The 21,919-nt window shown below is 42.7% G+C and overlaps 1 protein-coding gene across 12 annotated transcripts in view; it reads left to right on the top strand.

Annotated features, from left to right (window-relative positions):
* The window catches only part of SGCD (sarcoglycan delta), a 410,388-nt gene extending 389,331 nt beyond the window's left edge, over window positions 1–21,057 (top strand). For 11 of the 12 annotated variants that reach the window (XM_021410212.1, XM_021410219.1, XM_021410211.1 and 8 more), the window contains 2 exons: window positions 11,268–11,391; window positions 12,777–21,057. In XM_021410212.1, the coding sequence (XP_021265887.1) occupies window positions 11,268–11,391; window positions 12,777–12,950 (298 nt within the window). In that variant the 3' untranslated portion in view covers window positions 12,951–21,057. The other variant, XM_021410222.1, reaches the window with a different exon arrangement.

The raw sequence follows: 21,919 nt of genomic DNA, 5'->3' as shown, positions 1-21,919 counted from the left end.
GGTGAATTGGTCCACAGTGGTACTGAGCCAGTACTAGTTAATTCTTTTCACTATAGCCAGGTCCTGTGTCTCTATGCACGGTCATGATTGCCTGTACAAGGAAGGGTGTGAATGCCTGTGATTATGTGGGGCTGGTTTGTGCCTGTCAGACAGCAAGGCATGGCATTTCTCCTGCAGACATGAGGAGTGCCTCTAATCATGGGGCAAGTCTGAGAATAACCATCTGCTGGGACTCACAAAGGGTGAAACAGCTCCCTGGCTTTGAGCAAGAGCCCAGCACACTAGAAAACTGCATGGCTCAGTATTCCTGTGAAGTAGTGGGTTGGATTGAGGAGTTTGGGTCATTGCTGAGACCTTACGCATGCAGACATAAAACTGTATCCCTGGTGAACACTGTGAATGAGGCCACAACTTTGGCATATGCATCCCTTTAGATGTATGAATTATGCCTATTTACCATGTTGTGAAGTATACTGGGGACAGCAAATGGTACTTCTGCATAAAAATGAAAAGTTTCTGAAAACCCGTTACGTGCTCTGTATAGCTCTGATCAGAGGGGGAAAAATGACTACAGATTTGTAGTTGACAGGCTTCAGAAAGGGTTCAGCAGAGTGTGAAAATTGACATTTAGCAAATAGCAATTCAGCCTTCATTTTTTTTGTGAAGTTGCTTGGAATAAACTGCAGGTTTAAAACAAAATGTTTGGTCGCTTGTTACATTGGATATTGCTTGTCTCATTACTGCAGTTAATTAAAGGGGGGACCAAAAGTCAAAGCCAGAGTCAATAAGATTGTTAATAAAGATTTAATTTGGTGGAATCATTATAAATTGACTGTACAATGAATGGATATACCACAGGAGTATCAGTGTCTGAAGGTCTATAAATGCATTTTCAGAAATAGCCACCAGGTTGTAGCCAATTTGTCATGCTAAATAAGCTCTTCAAATCCATTTACAGAATTCACTACATGCTTTCAAAGGATACCACCACCACCAAGTATGTGATGCATACAGACGCACTTTTTTTCCAACAGGTATTCTACCATTTCAAATCCTTTCTAGTTTTAGTATCTCCGTATTTCTCATTGTGATTTACTGTTAAGTCCAATCTTTTTAGAAGGAACAGAATAAATCATCAAGGCAATGAGAAAGTAAATATCACTGCAGAAAGCACTGTAGGCTGAGCCTGTGCACTGTCCACATGAGATTCTAACCTGCCTGACCCTTTCCTTTATGTCTGACCAAGTGGCAAGTAAAAATACCATGATAGACTTAAAAAAAAAACAACAACAACAAAAAAAAACTTTAAATGGAAATCTGCATCAACCTTTCTTCTCTTCATGAAGCAGTTCTGATGTAGAAGGCTTCATGCAAACCACTGCTGATAATGATTGCAGTAAATGCATAGCACTGCACCCACAGTATCATCCACGTACTTTGGATTATCTCAAGAAAGTGATTTCTCTGTCACTGGCAGCATGCGGGTCTGCTCAGCAGGATTATGTAAGCTCTGAGTAAAAAAAAGAATGAGATAGAGAAACAAACAATTGTTCCGTGCAGTCTTCAGAAGTAGGACGAAAGATCAAGCCTTGAAAGTAGCAGAGAGTTGGCCCAAATTGATGCAGTGATAAATTGCTGCTTTCACTGCACATGAAAGTCACCCCGAAGTAGAGCACTATGTATGTTAGGTTAATAAATACTTAATGGATTAATCTAGCAAGTTTTATCTGACTGAAGTTCCATTTTTCCATTGGATTTTCTAATTTTACGCCAGCTCAAGTGGCATTTGTCCTCCTGCAACCATCCAGAAGCTAACATAAACTTTGTTATGTGCTCCAGAAGCCAGTGCAACACTTGTGCCCCTTTGCATCGGCCTGCACCAACTTACTGTAACCCTGTAGGGTGGTGGGACTGGGCTGACACCATATTGCTGACCCCGCAGCTGCAGAGGGGAGGTCTCAGGCCAGTGTGCCTCCACACACTTCACTACTAGGCAGCAAGTCGTGCCAGAGGCTTGAGGAGCTACCGTGCTGTTTCTATTTCTTTATTTCATTCCTGGCTTGATGACAGCGCGTCAAGATAACACCCAATCTTAGCAGCCTCTTCTGTAATTCTGGCTGAAAAGGTTTCTTCCAATTAGTGCCATTTAATTAGAAGCTTTCAGCCCGTAATTAGAAACTTACACCAGCCCAACCTTTGTTTCCGAAAAATGCGTCTCTGGTTTAGGCAATTACAGTAACATAAAAAGTAATTATTTTTCCCCATGTGTGAAATGAATGTTCTCATTAATGTATCCAACAGGAGGAGGAATTTATTTTGTTTCAGTTTGTTTTATTTTACTGCAGTAAGTTACATAAGAAGGTATGGCTGTAAAGTTTCAGCTAGAGGCATCTGTAACAGTGGTTTTGTTACCAGGTCTTAATCAACCACTCAGTGATAATGTGTCACTCTTCTCCTCATTCTAGGAGAGAGGACATTCATCCCTTGCCTTTCCTCCAACCCGTGCAGATTCTCTGCTTCTTTATCTTGTAGTGTCTTCTATGGTTGATTCCTGGCATTAATTATGTTAATAGATAAGACTGTAGTCAAGCTGAATCTCCTCAGTCCCACCTGCGACTGCTGTGGTTTTATTAATCATTCCTGTGCTCCCAGCTGGTGACTCCTCTGCCTTGAGAAACTGGCACTGTGCCTCTGGCATCAGCACCCGCAGGGCTGTGCTGCTCTGGATGTGACCCTGGCTGTTCCATTTTTTAGGAAAAACTTCTCAGGAAAAAGTGGTTAAACATTGGCACAAGCTGCTCAGGGAGGTGGTAGGGTCACCATCCCTGGAGGTGTTCCAGAACCGTGGAGATGTGGCACTGAGGGACATGGTCATTGGGCATGGTGGGGGGAGGGTGGGTTGGGGTTGAGCTTAATGATCTTAGTGGTCTTTTCCAACCTCCATGATTCTGCTGTTGCCCTGGTTTTGCGGAGGTTTCCCACCACTTGGTCCTGTAATGGCTCTGGATGTCAGAGCTCATCAATTAAGGCTGAAAGACTGAGCACAGCAGGACGGAGGGAATCCTGCAGACAGCTCTTTGCTCACGTCTGTCAGGCACAGTGGGGATTCGGAGCGAGATCAATCTGCTCACAGCCCACCGGGTGAGGAGAGCGTCGCTGCCGTCATCACTAAAATAGGAACAACTCATTTCGCATCCCTCAGTCCCTTCCCTGGCCCTTAAAACGCATCATCATCTTAAACTGCTTCTGTATTTACCACACATCATTTTTGACTGTCTCCCAATTTCCATGATAATTTCCTGCCTTGATTTATAAGCAACAGCATTTTTTAATTATCCAGATGATTTTAATTTTCTCTGCCATACCTCTGCTTAGTAAAACGTTAATCTCGTACTTTGTTCTTTGACAATCTCTACCCTTCACCACTTCTCCAGTTCATAATGAAACCAGATCTCAGTAGTATTATGCACTACATTTTTCTCTCTAGAGTAATATGATCTCTTCCATTTGATCTCTTTTTTTGTCCTCTAAATACGATATTTTTCTTCCTGTATACCATTCCAGAGATTACTTATAAAATAATAATTAAAAAAAAAAATCATTTAGGACAACCCACGTAATTACAGCTCCTTCATCTCCTCCAACAATTCCCATGCTTTAGCTTGATAAATATTCACAAAGAATTCACAATTGTATTTTGACTCCTCCGTGTTTTTCTGGTTTTACTGCTTTTTAGTGCTCTGAATACACCACAGCAGTGGGCTCCTGTGAGCCACACCTCCAGACTCCTCTGGTTTCTCATTTATCTAGACCCACTCGAATCTTTCAACATTAGCTAAGCACCTTCCTAATGCTGGCTTTGACCTGTTTTATAATGGTTTCAAACTGCTCCTGTTACTGCAGAGGGAAACGGTCAGAACTTTGACAGATGTAGCCTGGCAAAAGGGGAGGATCGTTCCCCACACACATTCATTCATTCACCAAGGACTGCAGCACTAGCAGATCCCAAGCAGGACTGTTCATCCAGCATGCTCACTATCCAAGGAAATACTAGATTTTGCCCATAATTTATACATAAAGGTAATTCACATTATTTTATCTATTCCTTTTTCTCTATCTTCACTTGGCTTTGTGTAAAATCTCTTTAGCACCTCCATTATCCAAATACGGAGAAGCAAAGTTGTTGTCCTCCTTGCCATTTGAACCAGGCTTCTCTGGCTCCATTAGAAAACTGTAATTTCCAATAAAGCATCATGAGACCTCTGCTCCTGCCAGGTCTCTGACAGATTTAATTGGATTTTCCTGAGGAATTAACCATAGTTTGTGGGTGATAGCTGAAAGAATCTAGATCTTATTAGGAATTAGATGTGGCCATAAAAATCTATTTCAGAGTATGGCTGCATTGGAATTGTCATTTAACAGATTTGCAGCATAGACACTGGAAACTGTATTGTGATGCGTGCTGTCAAACTAAGGAATATGTACAGCTATAACCAGGATTTACAATTGGATGCTGTGATAATCATATATCCTTGTTTACTTCTGTAATTAATGTTGCTAAAGAAAATACCCTGGAAACCTTTCATAAGCAAGATTTATTTATGTTGATTGAGACTGTAATCAGATGTCCTCATTCAAACAGTAATTGGAGTGCTTCATTAAAATGTAATTGCAAACAAGGTTTATGTCGATGCTAGGGAATAAATAACGGGGATACATATTTTATTATTAGTGATGATATCTTCTGTAAGCTTTCAGAGTGCTTGTTGCTTTTTTACTGTGCCATATGTGACAACATAATTACTCAAAATTTTAGTATCTTGTTTAGGAATGGGAGAGAGATTTTGTTTTCCCATTTTTATGTTAACCTCTCACTCCAAGGCCAGATCTTTTTTTTTTTTTTTTGCTCTTTTCCTGTTTTTACCTTAAGCTTTGTGTCAGTGCCATTGTCATATTTTAGCTCATTTTGTTCTCATGAAATAGCAATCCCATCCAGAAGGAAAGAAACGTAGGGCAGACGGGTATTGCTCATGTCAGAGCCTTTTGCTCCTTGCAAGATTACAAGAATTTGGTTGAACTTCATTTAAGGTTTTGATCAGAAGAGTCCCAGACCTTGTTCCTCCCTTGTTCCTCCTCCCAAACTTTCTGTTCCACTCCAAGCACACGTAAGGCAATTAAAATAAAAAAAGTTTAAAAGCATTCTGGAAATGGAAATTAAACATGGTTTCTTTGCTCTTTAGTAAAAGCTAATTACCTTCCAGTTAATGAGGAGTAAATTATTGTGTTCTATTCTATGAATAGATTTATGTAAGATAACACAAATAATGTTATCAGAAGTATAAGTCTGTGGGAATGGGTGATTCCATTGATTTCATTGAAACAAGAGAGTTAAAACTGAAAGCAAATTTCAACCTGAGATACTGGTTCATTACCAGCAAATTGATGGAGCTCTACATATACTTGCTAGCATAATTTACCAATTGTATGAGATGTAAGCAGGCACAGTGGTAACATTGGCTAATTTTATGCTCAATGTGAAATCTTATAGCTGGTCAGATGGATACCGTAAGAAATAATTAGAGTCATTAGAAATAATGGGCTACAGCTGCAGTAATACATGCTCTATTCTCAGTCCAGAGGTTTCCAAGCAAAATTAAATTAGCTCATGTTACCACACTGCTGCATCATATGCTCCTCACCTCCTGAGAGCAAACTTCTCTTTCCATTTCCACACTGCAAATGAAGTTTGTGCCTAATGCAGAAAAATCTCCTGTTGGGGACAAGAACTTCTGAAGCTCGAGGCCATTCCTTGTAGTTTACCAGCAAACTGCAAGTCCTATTTGCATTGATGCTGGACTCCAGTGAGTAATTTCCCCTGGAACTATTCACATTGATCTTCATTATTTTAAGGAAATGATATCAGTTTTATTGGAAGCACATCACTAGCCCCTCGATGCTGGTGGTACTGCCCTCACATCTGGAATATCCTCTTTTCTCTCCAAATTCCAAAGTCCATTCATAATAGTAAGGCAAAAGATGGATTATTCTAGAGGGGTTGAGGAGAGACAAGAAGGAAATATAACCCATGCTGCTGGAGTGATTAATGTGGCTGCTTATGGTGAAGGAAATGAAAACTAGAAATCTGGGTAAGTAATGATCTTTCCAAGAGAATGAACTTCACTGGAACCGCAATGCAAACCCAAGTGCTGACCTCCTCTAAATTGTTCCTGAAGTTTTCAAAACCAAGGAGGAATGGCACCAAAAGTTTCACTGTTTTGTTGGCTCCCAGGAACACAGGATTTCCAGCAGCAGCAGAAGTGGGCTTCACTGTGGGATGCACATACGCCATCACAGCTCTTTAAAATCAGAGGTGCTTTGGTGGTAGGTTTGAGTAAAAGGGCTTAAGAGACACATTTAACACTGTCCATTAAGCGTGGTGAGCTGGAGAAAGGCTTCCTTTGCATACATCATCTTGCACATTGCTGTGCAGGCTGAATGTGCTCAGTGGGAGGAACGGTATTTTTGATGAAGGTAAGAGCTTAATACCGGAGTTTTGGGAACATCAGTTATCCAATTGCCATCAATCTTTGGCAATGGTACTTACCTGATCTCAGTTATTACAGTATGTAACTGCTTCACGACCACTCATCTATTTACCTTTCCATTCTCCCTGTGGAGCTTGGAAGCGCTATAACCTCTCTTGCAGAACTAAGTACGATGGGGGTCAGATTTGCTACGGCATTTAGGTACTCAATGGGATTTGCAAAAGTACCTAACACCTGGTGGAGTAAGTGGATCTTGGGCTTCTTCAGTAGTTTTGAAAATCCCATTACTTGCATCCTTTGAAAATTTCTGGCTTGCTTGGCAACCTGGAACCTATCAGAAAGGTTTCCATGGTCATCACCCAGACAAGAGGCTGTAGGTGGGACAGGAGCAATTTTCTGGCAGTGGCAGGATCATTTTATCTCGGTTGTGAATTCGACAAGTTTGGAAATCAGTGTAACTCTGGGTAGCAGTGAACTTCCTCTCCTTGCATAGCGCTGTCAGAGAGGTCCTCAAGACAGTGGAGCAAAAATAAGCAGCACCCATGGTCAATAAAGAAGAGCTTATGTGCCAATTGCTGGGATGGAAACTCAAGAGCAGGAGCAAATAATGAAACAATCTATATTCATGCAGCCACCCTCGCAGCCTACGGCTGTAAGTACGGGCTTACACCTAGCTGGGAGATGTGAATCCTGCTGAAAGCTCCAGAGTATCCTACTGAAAAACAAATGTTGATTTTGAACAAATTATCTGTTCATCGCTAAATCATTTTCTTTCATTATTGGTCTTCAAATTGGTTCTGCTCTGGAAGACAGAATTAGGTTTAAGAGAAGAGCGTCTCTTAAATGCTTGCTTCAAATGAAAGCGTTCAGTAAACATTTCTCAAACCTCCTGGAGCATAAACTCCTTGACTCCTTTCTGGGGCTTTGCATAGATTTTTCAGCTTCTGATTTAAAGACAGGTGTCTCAGCAATTCATTCAGGAAACAGAAAATAATCAAATTAAGTCTCTTGTAATCATATGTCCCTCTAATGCCAAAGACAGTTTTATCAAGACCTTGTTGTCCTTGCTTTCAGTAGCATAAACAGGGACAAATGTCCCATGCAGACAGGTGATACCTTTGTCAAACAGGTTTAGGAGAGTGAGAAGAGTAAAATTCCAAGCTCACAGTACAAATCCAAAACCACACAAGCTGCAAGCACACGATTCTCATCACTGGAAGAGCTGCCCATTGCTGTTAGAGTACTTGCACTCATTCCCATAGTTTTAAGGTTTGAAAAAGAAAGCAAGGTCTGGGCTTCAAAATGATACTTTTAACAAAAGGATGGGGTTTGGTTAATTCAGCATATCAGCAAGATTGCAACTGTCTGAGCCTGTAAATTAGGAGGAAAAGAGGCAGATTTGGCTCAGCTAACTTTAAAGAAGACATGGGTTCTGCAAAGAGCAGAACCCCAGTGTTGTGTGCTTGTGCCATGCTACACCATGGGCTATCAGGAGATGCTCAAGAGGGATATATTTGTCTCCATGGTGCAAGAACTCTGTGGCGAATAGGATATGTCTACAATTGCTTGGTGCTTCGTCAGTGTTTTGAAGATGCTGTTCTCTTGCCTGTAGGATTCCACTGGGTGGAGGATGGAGAACAACTCATTTCCTTTGTTAGATATGAAAAGAGAATGAAACTTGAGGGCAGTGTTATCTAATAAACTTCTAGGTGGTTGTTTGCTTATTGAAAGCAGGAATTTAGTTCGTTTTGATGTTACAAGGACTTGTGTGCATAAGGTAGGTTCTAGAAGTAGAAGGTCCCCTCCTGTTCATTGCAGGGGCGTTGGACTGGATGACGTTCCTGAGTCTCTTCCAACTCAGATGTTTGTAGGATTCTATGATTCTGTGATCTCCCACCATGGGAAGCTATTTGTTAATTCCCTATTCCTTAGCTCTCTCCGGTACGGTGCTGGTGCGGGAGTGGGAGACTGCTCCCATAAAAGGGCAGCAATCAGGTGCTACTGCTGTAGCTGAGTTCATTTGTACAGTGGTGTCTGATCAGTGTTTTGCACTCAAGGTTCATTTCTCAGTGGCCAGAAGAGCTACAAGATTAACAGATGAACAAATGCTTTGAGACAGCCAAGATGTCAAAGAAATTGAAGCCACTGAGATGTCAGAAAGCTGAAGAGTTACCTGGTTGTGGCTCTCAGGAATTACTTTATCCTTGGATTAGCTCAGTTGTCCTGAGGTTTGGGCATCTCCTCTAGTGAGTTTAGCCACAGTGACTTAAGACATTCTTGGCCCCAGACCTGCTTTTCCTCTGGAGGATTCTGGAGCATGGGCAGCAGGAGGCAATGTGTGCCCTCATCCTACAGCCCAGACCCTGGGGCTCAGTGCACGCAGAAGGTCCTTAGTGCTGGGGGCTGTGACACCAAAGATGAGAGCTGTGAGGGGCAGAGATCTCCAGTGAAAATGTGGGGCAAGCAATGTGTTCAGCCACTGTAATGAAAGGCACCAGAGTGCATGTGCCAGAACCCTAAGGCTTTGTGCTCTATTTTTACCGTAAAGAAATTCTAACAGATACTGGAAAGGCGGTTATTGCAATTGGAAGGTCAGAGGGGTTCTTATTTGAGGTAGCACTATTTAACGTCAGTCATTCTTTGCAGGCTTTTTCTCCTCCATGCAATCTGCAATTCAATCAGGAAAAAGAAAAAATGAGTAGCAGCAGCCGCCTTAACCTTCGGTTCCTCATGCAGGAAACAACCACAGGCTGACACCAGCTGAGGATCAGGAGAAGGTTTACGTAGGATGTAACTTCCCTCTGGAGAGCAAACAAAAAGCAGCTCAGAACGGTTGCACAGAGGATGGGAACCATGAGGCTGTGCTCGCTGTCTGTGCCTCACTTCTTCTCTGAAATTTAGATTGAGTTGAGTCAGCCAGGAAATTATGGATGAGTTTGGGCTCTTAAGGGAAAGGTGTTAAAAACCCAGCAGCATGAAGGCACCAGCAAGAGGGAAGGTCGTAACTTGGAAACTGCCACGCAGAGGGAGCTGTGCCTCTGCTTTATTGAACTGTTGGCTGCAATAAATACAGCCAAACTCCCTCAGTCTCTCGTAATGTTGTCTCAGTACCAGCAGGAGTCCATTTAAGAATACACTGACTTGTACAAATGATTATATATGAAGAGCAGAGAAACAGCTGAAGTAGTGCTGCGGTAATGCAAGCAAAGCCTAAAAGATGCCCATAAAGCTGAGTGGGTGTGTGCAGCCTCGTGCTTTGGTTGTGTCACCGTGGTCACTGCTGCCTGCCCAAAGCACCCCAAGCAGAGGATCTTTTCATAGAATCACAGAATGGCCTGGGTTGAAAAGGACCTCAAAGATCATCGAGTCTCAACCCCCCTGCTGAGTGCAGGGTCGCCAACCACTAGACGTGGCCCAGAGCCACATCCAGCCTGGCCTTGAATATCTGCAGGGACGGGGCATCCACAGCCTCCTTGGGCAACCTGTTCTAGTGCGTCACCACCCTCTGTGTGAAAAGTTTCCTCCTAATATCTAACCTACATCTCCCCTGTCTCAGTTTAAAACCACTCCCCCTTGTCCTATCGCTATCCACCCTCATGAACAAGGCACTTCTGTTCAAGTTGTCCTCCTCGCTTCAGCTGGTGAGGTCACAGTTGAGATTTGCTGATGGTACATAAAATTAACTGTGATAAAGTCAACTAGGAGGAATTGCCAAAGAGCGAGAAATGTTTTTTATTGTTATTTTCAATACAGAAAGTAATGAGAGTCTGTCTTACGAAGAAGAGAAGAGACAAGTACAATACAGGACCTGTGAATGAATAATCAGCCAGAAAGACTGAACCTTGCACTTCCAGATCTTAAAGCATTAACCTCAATTGCCTGAACTAAAAGGTTTGGCTGTGTTAGCCAGAGCTGTAATGGGGATGTCAGAGCTCCCTCACATAACCACAGTTAGGAGGGGTTAAAGCAGTCGGGAGGGTGCTGCTGTGAGCACTACAATGTGAGCGTAGCACTGGAGACTGGGAATTTGGGGGACTTCCATCTTTTTCTTTTTTGTCCATTTTCTTACGTCATTAAACCTTTTAAATACTTCACATTATAGGGAGTCATGAGAATGAATTTGCTCCTGCTTAGCAGTGCTTTGAGGAGGAAAAGTGCTTGTGCTCTCTGTGTAGCTATCCTGCTTTGCTAATATCCCCTGTTAGTATTCATTAGTTACAAATCTGAGCTAGTGCATGAGGGAGTTGATCACAGGGGAAGCTTTATTGCACCTCACTTCTCGTTTCAGCATTTACAGCACAGCAAAGCTGATGTGAAATGCTAGCAGATTGGATTTGTGGCATCTTTTGCCACATTTAGGTTGGATATTAGGAAAGATTTCTTCTCAGAAAGGGTTGTCAGGCACTGGCACAGGCTGCCCAGGGAGATGGTGGAGTCGCTGTCCCTGGAGGTGTTCAGGGAGAAGGTGGATGTCACAGTGAGGGACGTGGGCATGGTGGGAGTGGGTTGGGGTTGGACTAGATGAACTTAGTGGTCTGCTCCACCCTTCATGATTCTATGGTTGCACGTGGTTTCTTTCTGCTGACTGAACCAGCCGTGAATCTGAACTTCGGGAGGCGCTAGGCTGCTTTGCAACGTGCAGTCAGGCTGTTCAGGCCACAGCCCAAGGTTACACGCGAATCCTCAGCCCGCCAGGCTCAGTAATGCCCTCTTCTCTTTCAGACTGGAGTCACCCACGCGCGCGCTGGTGATGGAGGCTCCGAAGGGCATCGAGATCAATGCTGAGGCTGGCAGCTTGAAAGCCACGTGCAGGACAGAGCTCAGGCTGGAATCCAAAGATGGAGAGGTAAGCAAAGAGCGTCAAGCTTTGTGGCAAACACAAACCAAGCTACAGATCTCCTGCAGATTTATAACCTTCCCATTCATTTAGCACTTGAAAAACAGGTTTCAAATCATAGAACCATGATTCTATTCTAAAAGCACTGGTGAAACCTTCCTAGCATAGGTTGTGTTAGCAGTGATTGAACATATCATATGCAAACAAGGCTCACTCTGAGGAGAAGGCTAATTCATTATTTTTAAAGTGCTTGGATAATAGCATCTGTGGTTCAGGCAAATTTATGCAGCAGTAAAGTACACAGCGCTCCTAAATTCTTTGTTTCCTTGTCACGTTAAAGCAGGATTTACGTGGCCAACATAATTAAATCTTTTATCATACATATTTTCTATAAGAAGAGCTTAATTCACCCGTATTGATCCAAAAAGCTTTTATAGCTGATGTTTTCATTTTGGAAAGAATGTGAATGTTATAAGGCACAGGTTATGGCACTGGGAAAACTTCTAAAGGGATAGAGAGAATAACTAAAGCTGATAACAGAAGTAAAATAGGTATTGAGTTAAACCTCTTCTGATGTCTCAGGAGAACGTTCTCATACCCGTTCTCACCCCCTCCTTCTGCCACAGCTGTGGAAGACACTGAAGGATGTGGATGATGGGAACCCAAGGAGAGCCTCACAGGAGGCTTCCCATAGGACACGAGATCCAGTACGGCCTGCTGTTTTCCTATCTCAGTGTCCTCAGTGATTCACAGATTGAGATTCTTATTGCAATTTCTGTTATTTCTAAACATTTGCATTTTAAGATACTCCAGATCCCTCTGGCAAGGAGTTCAAAACAAAACAAAGCAAAACAAAAATAGCAATAAAACTCTTACCTAATATAGTGCAATTGAAAGTCAAGGCATTTCTTGACTGTGAGCAGTTGCCTTCGTGTTTTTAATGCTAATTTGTTTTTTAAAAACATATATTGGCCTGCCTCTTTCAGGCAGTTAGGTGGTTGGATGCTAAAACAGAAGTGATCTTTACTGCAGTTGCAAGATAAGAGCAAACAGTGTCAGTTGCCCTGTAATATTCTGGACTACAGGTTGTAGAATCCTAGAATCATTTGAGTTGATCCAGACATGCCTCCCACCAAGCGATGGGGGGGCACTGCCATCACACTGCTGGGTGCCGCAGGGCTTAACTCGCATGTTGACGTCCCAGAAAGCAGCGGGGCAAGAAAATATAAATGAACAGAATTGATGTCAGCCTTTCCCCAGCTTCACGCACTTGGCTGCCCAGTTTTTGTAGCAGCTCAGTTGTCCAAAGGAGGCCTCCTTAAACGCAAGATCAAAAATAAGAGCTCTTCACTAATTCTCTCTCTTTTTCTCTCTCTCCTTTCCCCCGACTTCAGATAACATTGAATTCTGCAAAAATCAAACTACCTAACTTGCCTCAAGGATCTTCCTCTTCTGCAGGGTCCAGGCAAAAAATCTACGAGCTCTGTGTGTGCCCCAATGGGAGGTTATTTCTGTCTCAGGCAGGAACTAGCTCCACCTGCCAGATAAATACAAGCGTCTGCCTTTGAGAGACAGTTTGCAGTGGGGCATCGCAGGCAGCACAAAAGCCAATTCTGGTCTCCTAGATTGCAGCTGCCAACTATTTTTACTAGAACACAGAAAGCCTATCAAAGACTCTTTTTGTGTGCGCGCGTGTGTGTGAATATATATATATAAAATATATATATAAAATTATATATATCCTCTGTGTAAAATGATGTTTCAGTACAAGGAATCCCAGGGTGACCCTGTTACATTTGTGTAGCATTTCTCTTTCCCACACCAAAATTTACTGGTACAATCTACTGAATTGGGCTTGATGCTCCCCTGGACCCTTCCGTAATAGTACAGTCTAATGATCACCCCTTGTTTTTGACCATGTTCTAAGAGCATTGGGATTGCTGGCTGGTGTAGACCCTGGAACCAAAGTAGACGCACCAACATACTAAGGGGAGAGTAGCGTCTGATTATTTTTGCACCGTTAAATCAGTGGCATGAGGAAAACAAAACAGCCAGATGGGCTGTACTGGTTGCCTAGAGTGATCCAAGATACCTGGGGTTAAACTACACTCTCTAATTTTCACCTGAAGCATGGCTCCCTCGTGGGAGAGATGGATTGCACTTTGCCGATAGAAAAGTCCTAATCTTCTCGCTAAATTATTTTGTGAAGGGCTTCAATTCTTGCTTGTACCTGCAATGAATGCCTTGTGCTATTCAGATGTCACATGTCAGCTCTAACCCCAACCTAAAGTCATCTCTGTGCTAACAGAACCAGCATTGTATTTGTTCTTGAAAGGAAAAAAAAGTTCTGAAAGTTGGACTAGAAGAGAAAAATCTTGAACCGCTTTACTGAACAGGTGTCCTGGATCACCCTACACGCTCTCTATTACCACCTTTAATTTTGAGAAGATCTAACATACCTGAGAAGGTGTAAGATTTGGAAATCACCTACCAGTACCTATAGAAGCAAAATCACCTGTTAAACCCATAGAAATTCATCCAAATTTGATGTATAACATGTATGCTATGCTAGAATTTTTGTCCTCTTTCTATTCAGGATATGCAGTCCAAGATCACATACATTTTGTGGAGACTGCCAATATCAGAGATGCTGACAATGTAACAGATTTCTTTTTTAGGACTCTACAAAGATTTTGACAAATTCAAATTACTGGAAAGAAAAGGCTTTGAATGCTGGTTCCTCTAGAATTCAAGCCCCAGAATCTCTGTGATTGAATCTCTTCATGGGTGCGTTTTCCTTACTGAAGTCCAGGAGGTGCTTACAGGCAGGATAAAACATGAATCTGATCTGGAAACATTATTTCCAGAGTAGAAGTTTTGAGGAAAAAAACTGAAACGGGCCCAGATCTTTTAATTCCGACCCATTACTGCATTCACATGCATGTAAAAACCTTTTAAAAACCAGTGTACTAATTAGCACAAAAAGGGTTTAAATCACAGTAAATCTCATGAGGACAGCAAGGTTTCTACACCACTGAGATGCTACTGAAAATATTACCTCATGTGCAAACATGGCAGATCTGTGCCCATCCCTACCGATAGCTGAGCAAAGCTGGTATTCTTCAAGCAATTTTCAAGATACAATGTAGCTGACGATAATATTTAGAAATAATAACTTAGCCCTTTCCTTTTTAACATATTTCCACGTTTTCATGTGGTCTGGAGAGTACCAGGGTTTGATATTTTTAACTGATCGATTCTGGCCTGATCCAAAGCTGGCTGGACTCAATGGGAAGATTTCCATGGCGTTTTGATTGGATGTTGCTTCCCAACAAAGCGACATTCCCATAAAATTTATTTCTGAAAGAGGTTTGAGTTATCTACATATATTTCTCTGATGCTTTCAGATTAATTAACGAATGCAAATTATTTGTTAATGAATGATTCCTGTAATTATTGTCTTGAGTCAATGTTCGAATGCAAAGGGTCACCCAGGATAACAATTGTATTGGGACACAGGACTATACCATCTCTGTTCAAAGAGGGGAATTGTGCCTATGCCTTAAGTCAATGCACTCAGCAAGGAGAAGCACATCATATTTATCTTGTTATTAAAACTAGTTTATTTGGGGGGGAGGGACAGGAGGGTGTCTTGGGAACTGGTTGTGCAACTTAAAACAGATATTAAAGAAATGCATTAAGACTGTAGGGGCACCAAGAGTGATACTGTTGTTTCTTTTTACCACATTAAATATAGCAAAATACTGTGTATGTTACCTCTGGGACCACAGGTGAAGTCCCATTCATAGTCCTACATTTGCTATAGGTTTTTTTCCTGTTTCATTTAATACTGATCACAAACTTTATAGCAAGCATAGCCCAATTCATAAACAAATCCTATGTTCACAAGCATGTGAGTGGTTGTGAAGATGCATGCTGCAGAAGGAGTGCCCCATACGGGAAAACAAGTTGGGTTAACTTTCCCTTCTCTAAGGGTATCAGTGCTAGTTGGAAGCATGGGGCTGAGCACAAGGACTGGCCCAGCAGGGATGCTGTGTCCCAATCCCATACTCTGATCCCAAGCGCCCGGTGGTCAGTCCTCATCCTAAACACCCTTGGGCTGTTCTGCAGCAATTTCGCTTTGACTGGATGGTCTTTTCTGCTGGGATCTTGGATGAGGTGAGCACCCTCATATCTTGGGAAGACCATGAGATTCTATAAGGACATTCATTTTGGTATGAATTTCTGTGGGGGAGCTGTTAGAGAACAGCCTTACACCTCTGTGCCACTACTGTTTTCTGCAGAAAGTGAACAATGGGTACCTTAATTATGCCTAGGTGAAGGAGTTTATATATTTTACAATTTTGTCTCAATTTTTAAAAGCGTAAAATGATATTCTGTGTGCCTAGAGATTGAACCCATACAGAGACTTGAAAGTCATTTGACCCGCACTTCAGTTGTAAGACCACAGTTCAGATGATGCTGCCTGCTCTTCAGCTGGTCATGTGAGTAACCTTCTGCTGTTCAATGAATAGCAAACCAGAGTGAGCAGGACTGTATCTATGAGATCCCAGGGGAAAAATTGCATTTTTTTTGTTTAAAAAGCAGCATGCAGACACTTCCAGCCACCTCACACTTCATAGTTTGTTGTCTGGAGGCACTTGTGGTGTGACTGACTCACCTGCTGGGAGAGGCAGATGATGAAGGTTCAGTTTTCCTCCTGCCTTGCCCAGAAACCACTCACAATTGCTTTACCTGTATGGGTTGGTTTTCCCTGAGTACAAACCAAGTCAGAACATCCTTGGCTGGAATTTTGTATGTACACTCTACCTGCCATTGATGAATGCCAAAAACAAAGAAGGGTTTGTGTATTTCTTTATGAATTGGGCCTGTAATTTAGTTCAGTTGAGCATTTGCTATTAGGGGGGGATGGCATTTATCTCAAATCAGAGTTTAGTTTTACCTCTCAACACTAAGGCAAGGCTGGGGTGGATGGTGAACCTGTTCGTGCTGAGCTCAGTGGAAGAGATGCCAATGACTTCGTGGCCTGAGCAAAGGCAGGAGCCTGATGGGTGAGAATTCAGGGCACTGATGCCAGAGGAAACAGTGCCAGCAGCTGTGGTGGCTGTGAAGCTGAACTCTGTCTGCTCCATGTGCAATCCTGCATTGCAGCTGTGTGCATTGCAAACATTGAAATGCTAATCGAGACACTGTGATACTAGTGTCAATGTCCCTTAGGCAACCAGATAAAGATAAATGCTTTTCTGTATTGTAGCTCTTCACAGGGTTTGGAGACCTTGCTACATTTGCTTTAAATGCCACACTTCAGTACTGTCAGTGCTTACCTGTACACCAGTACCTTATGCATATGTCATGTATGACCCTTCTGCTGTAACGAGTTGGGATGGGGGGTGTAAAGCAAAAAGATTTTGCCGTTAGCAAAAGCAGCAATCCTAATACCGATTATACAACCACATCCATTCTCCATGTACCTTTGTTTCTGTTGATTTTTAAACTTATTTGGAGTATATTACCCAGTAGTCCATGAAATGGGTGGCTTTAGAGTTTGAAGAAATGTTGAAATGAAAGAAAGTCATTGAAAAGGGGAGGCCGGTAACTATGAAGATAGGTGTGTGACCTCTGTAGGTACACATTTTTAGAAAACTAAGCATGTGCAAGAGTGATTTGTATTTGTTTCTCTCAGTCGCATGCTCTCAGGCACCTGTATTTTCAGAGTTTGGGTTTTTTCCTCATTCAGTCACAAGTATCACAATGCACAAACAAAAAAGCTGAAGGCATTCACCTGGCAGTCCCACCTGCAGTACAGCAAAACAATGTGAATCAAGAAAACCCTCCCTAGAAATTACTTGAAGGTTGAGGAGAGATTCCTAGGGCGACCTGCAAAGATGTCAGTTCACATCATACCTAGTTTGCAGTGACAGATGGTCTTAGAGGAGATTAACTTTTGTTGTCGTGGCATACATGCACACACACATATATACATAGTTAGATACACTTGTTTACAACAAAAGACATTTTTCTTTGCTGTTATGGCTTTAAGTTTCACATTGCAAAAGACAATGAGACAAAGACCAAAGATTACAGAAATTAATCCCTTCTCTGGTTGCCCTCGCACCCGAAAGGCATTAACTTCAATGGTGCTTTTTGGAACTGGGCAGGAAAAACACAGGTGTATCATTTGTGAGCATACAGCAGCAGGAAGCCTTTAATTTCCTTCACGGGGAGAAAAGGAAATAACCTGAAATTCTTTAGGTGTGTACAAAGGTTACCTAAAAAGAGAAACATGAAGAAATAACCAAAAAGTTAAGAGAGATCGTCCTGGGCTGAAGGTATAATTAAACTGAGGAGGTGTTTGTTGCTGGCTGTGCACTCGACCATCAGCAGATGAGGGATGCTGGCAGGGCACACACACAAGAGCAGGATGCCCCTCTGAAACCGTCCGAGTCTTTAGTCCTTGGAATGCAGTCACCCTGCTCGGTGAAGAAGAGAAACTGTGCTGAAATGACTTCATTGTAAAGTGCATGCCGTAAAAACAAGAAAGTTTGGGGCTGTTCTGTTTGGTTTATGGTTTTTTGTTGTGTTTCTTTGTTGCTGGTTTTTTTTTAATGGCTGACATTTTAAATTTGGAAATGTCATCATCCAGAACTCACCTGAGCAAATGCAGGGAGCACTCCTGTCAAGCTCCGGCAATCAGGGATTGGTGCTCCTCAGCCGAACGCAGCAGCTCCTTTATTCTCATTGCCCTTGTTGTTGAGGAATGCAATCACTGTAACATTTCCATTTTCCCCCCTCTAAGCTTTTTCATCAGCTCTGGAATTGCCGTGTAATATTTCGGTAGTGGTATTTCTGCGTTCGTGTGGCCTGCAGCCCCCGGTGCCACCTCACACCTCCCAAGACCCAAATCAGAGAGCAGCAAGCGCGAGGCAGTGGTGCTAAGGTGAAATTTAGGCCTTTTAGGTAAATTCTGCGTGGCAGCTGCAGTGTTTTTACAGCTGATGTAGCGAAGTCTACAGCTGTGGTAGGAGCAGGGCTGAGCACTGATGTGGCTCTGATGAGATTACTCAGGAGAGGAGTGCATTACCCGAAGGCAGGCAGGAGGGAGAGGGAAGAAGTGGCAAGAGACATCACCTTAATCACCGTAATGCAGCGAACTTCTTTGTCTGTTTACACTGTTATACTTTAAATTAATAACATCCATTTCACTAAATATGGTAGCAATTATGTTTGATCTTCCCTGGTGCACAGTGGAATTGCTGTCACTGGAAGCACTTACAGCTTGGGCTGCTTGAGATGGCTAAGGTGTTGTTTCCATCCACAATAACCACAATGGCTTGGGGCTTGGATGGAAATTATAGTGAGTGGCTTGTGTTTAGAAAGCTTTTAAATTTACTGTGGTTGAGAAGCACACGGTTATGCACAGAGAGCCCCAAGGCTCTATCATTTAAAACTCTCTTGTCCTGCCACTTGAATTGCATTCTGCCATCATGGAAAGGGACCCGCTTTCTTTATACAGGAAAAGACAGATATTTAAAGCTGTGGGATTTTTATCCTGAGCAAAGAAGAAAATACAATCCTAGTGAATCGCTAAGATTTCCCATCCAAGTCACTTTAAACCAGAGCTGCAAGTCCCTTAACTTGGTGATTTGCTCAAAGTGTTAATTTCTGCAGGGAAGTCAGCCGTGGTGTCTCTTCCAGGAAAAGCCTCACCTCGCTGCGGCTCAGAGCCACGTGGGGGCTGGGGTTTGGGGTCAGGTCGGTGGCAGTGGGCTCCCTGCTTCAAAGCAGCCAGATTTCCTTAGTGGCCACTCATCTCCATTGGACAGGGTGAATTTTTTTTTTTTTTTTTTTTAACTGGTATTAAAAAGAAGGGAGGATCTATCCACTATGGAGCAATATATGATTGTGTTTGTCTCTCACTGAGTTGGCCTGAGCTTTCTGACGGTAAGAGAAAATGTCAGAAAGAGAAATTTGTGCAAAACCCATATGTTTATTTTTCACTCTGTTCCCAAGTGCTTTGGGTAAAAACACATGGCTTTAGTAAAAAGGCCTTTTTTTGTCTAAGATTAAAAGGACATCTTTGAGCCATCCCAAATGGAACCTCACCCTTTCTAACAGCTCTGCCATGGCAGGAATAGGCCTGTTGCAAAGCACAGCTCGTGTGCATCTCTGCATGGAGCAAGAGTTTAAAGTTGCATTGTACTCTCACGTTTTTGCCCCATTAGAAAGGCTTAACTGCTGATAGGAGATAAAGCTTCCTGAAGCCTGGTACGGCTCAAGGCATCATCGCTTTCTAAAGCAATGCAGCTTCTTTCGTCTTTTAAAGATTTCCTCATAACAGAATCCTTGAAACATCTTCAGGCAGGCTTGCGCTGGGGAGCAGAATAATAATTAATTGTGGGCGGCTCTATTTCTGTTGAAGGCTGGATTATAGTTGAAAGAATGTTGCTGTTGTCGTTTCTTCCTCACTGACTGAGCTGCAAACACCACGCACACCCCCACTGCTCCAGTGGCATTCCTCCCAGGGTGGTTCCACGTATCCAGGGACCTTGTGGCAACACTAAACAAGAGCCTGCTGGTTTGGGACTCAATGGGTCCTCCTCTGGGCTTGTGCACTCACTAGCAGTGTTGTTCTTGATGTACCAGATAACGAAACACTTCATCAGTGCTAATGGTTTTACAGGTGCTGCGTGGGTGCAGACAGGGTGGTAGTTACTGGTTGCTGCTCTAGCAAGTCTTTGTTCACCCCAAAGGCAGCAGCTGCAGCGATGCCAGGTGGGCACCGGGGCTCTGTTGTTCTGTGCATTGGGTTGAGGCTGCACTGTCTGCAGGGATTTGCTTTCTGGGGGTTATCAGAGTTAGGGGTAACAAAGACTGACCTTGCAGAGCCTCTCAGACAGCAGAACTGAGCACTCACCATACCCTGTGTTTGGCAAAGAAGGGCTCTGTGCTAGCATTCCCACCCAGAGTTCTCCCTAGATCAGAGCTATTCCTGAGCCGTGAGCCAAATCTTGGTCTGGATCTGCCCTGTGCAGTTCTTTGGGTGCAGGGAAGGGGTTGACCTGCTGGATCTGACTTGGATCCATTCTATTTTTTGCCTGCCCCCTATTTTACTTTGTTTTTTTGTGCACGAACACCAATAGAGTTGTTGATATTAACCCAGCAAATGCTCCACATAATTAAACCCAACAGCAAAACAACATTCAGTGCTGAAGCAAAACCCCATTCATCCACAACAGCAGCATAAAGGCACGACCCATGTGACAATGGCAGTTCTCATCTGTGATGGTTAAATACCTTGTCTGACCTCTACTCTGATAACCACCAATGATCTTGATATTGTAAACAGGACAAACAAATTTTAAAGTCTTATCACAGTTCTCATTAAGGAATTCAGATTTGTTTGGCTTTTTTTCTTTTTAATTTATGTATGTGTGTGGTTGTGTGGGAAAATATAAAGCTTTTTTGTATCAAATAACATCAATCCTTGCACACTCTATGCAAAATTTTGTAAGCATTGCAATAATGCTATGAATTACACAAGGAACTATTTTAACTTTATTACACTTTCTGTATAAAAAAAAAAAGAAATTTGTATTTAAATGATTTCAACTGCAATCTTGTAAAATATATTAATAAAATAATGATTGTTAAGAAGGAAAGAGCTGTTGAGTATTTTTGTTTGCTTGAGCATGACGAGTGTGATTTAGACCTCAGACATTTGTGTGTCTGTCGGCTGTGGACAAGATGGGTCTGTATATATCTGTACGCCTTAAGTTGCATCAGGGGAGGCTCATTTTGGATATTAAGACATATTTCTTCTCTGAAAGAAGAACTGCATTGGAACAGGCTGCTCAGGGAAGCGGTGGAATGAGCATCCCTGTAGGTTTTTGGGAAAAGGATGGATGCGATACTTGGAGACATGGTTGAGTGTGCATGGTGGGGTGGGTTGGTAGTTGGACTTGGTGATCTTAGTCTATGATGGCCCAGACTGGGTCATACCAGTGATCCATCTCACAGCCTCAAGTCCAGGGATGTGTTCATTCCCCAAAAAATGATTTAGAGGTAGAAACGATGGGGAAGGTTGCATTACCATCTTGGATAGTAGAGGCAGGTGCGTACATCCAGGAACAAGCCCCTGCCTGCACACAGTGTGGGGAGGATGAGCTCAAGTCTGCTGCGAAAAAAGCAATAATTAAAACAACAAAAAAAAAACCCACAGCACTGTGGACCAACATGCTGCTTTAATGATCCATCAGTTTTATTTTAATTGGATAACTAATCAGATGCTCATGGGAGACTCTGCACTTGCCATGCAATCACTTGTGAGCACATTTTGCTGGAGCTGGGTTTTAAATACGAAGTTGTTCAGCCTGGATTTTTGTCTGTAAATGAGAGCATTGATTGGGGCTCATTAGCTGAACAAATAGCAAGACTTCAGTCCAGCTGAAAAGATACGCATGCCTTCCAAGTGCAAGGAGTATGAGCCCGGTTATCACAGCTGAGACAGTGCCCAGGT

Source organism: Numida meleagris, chromosome 12 (assembly GCF_002078875.1).
Source record: "Numida meleagris isolate 19003 breed g44 Domestic line chromosome 12, NumMel1.0, whole genome shotgun sequence".
In the NCBI taxonomy this organism is placed as follows: domain Eukaryota; kingdom Metazoa; phylum Chordata; class Aves; order Galliformes; family Numididae; genus Numida; species Numida meleagris.
Note: the sequence above shows the minus strand (reverse complement) of the source record. Positions and strands in the feature narration are given on the sequence as shown.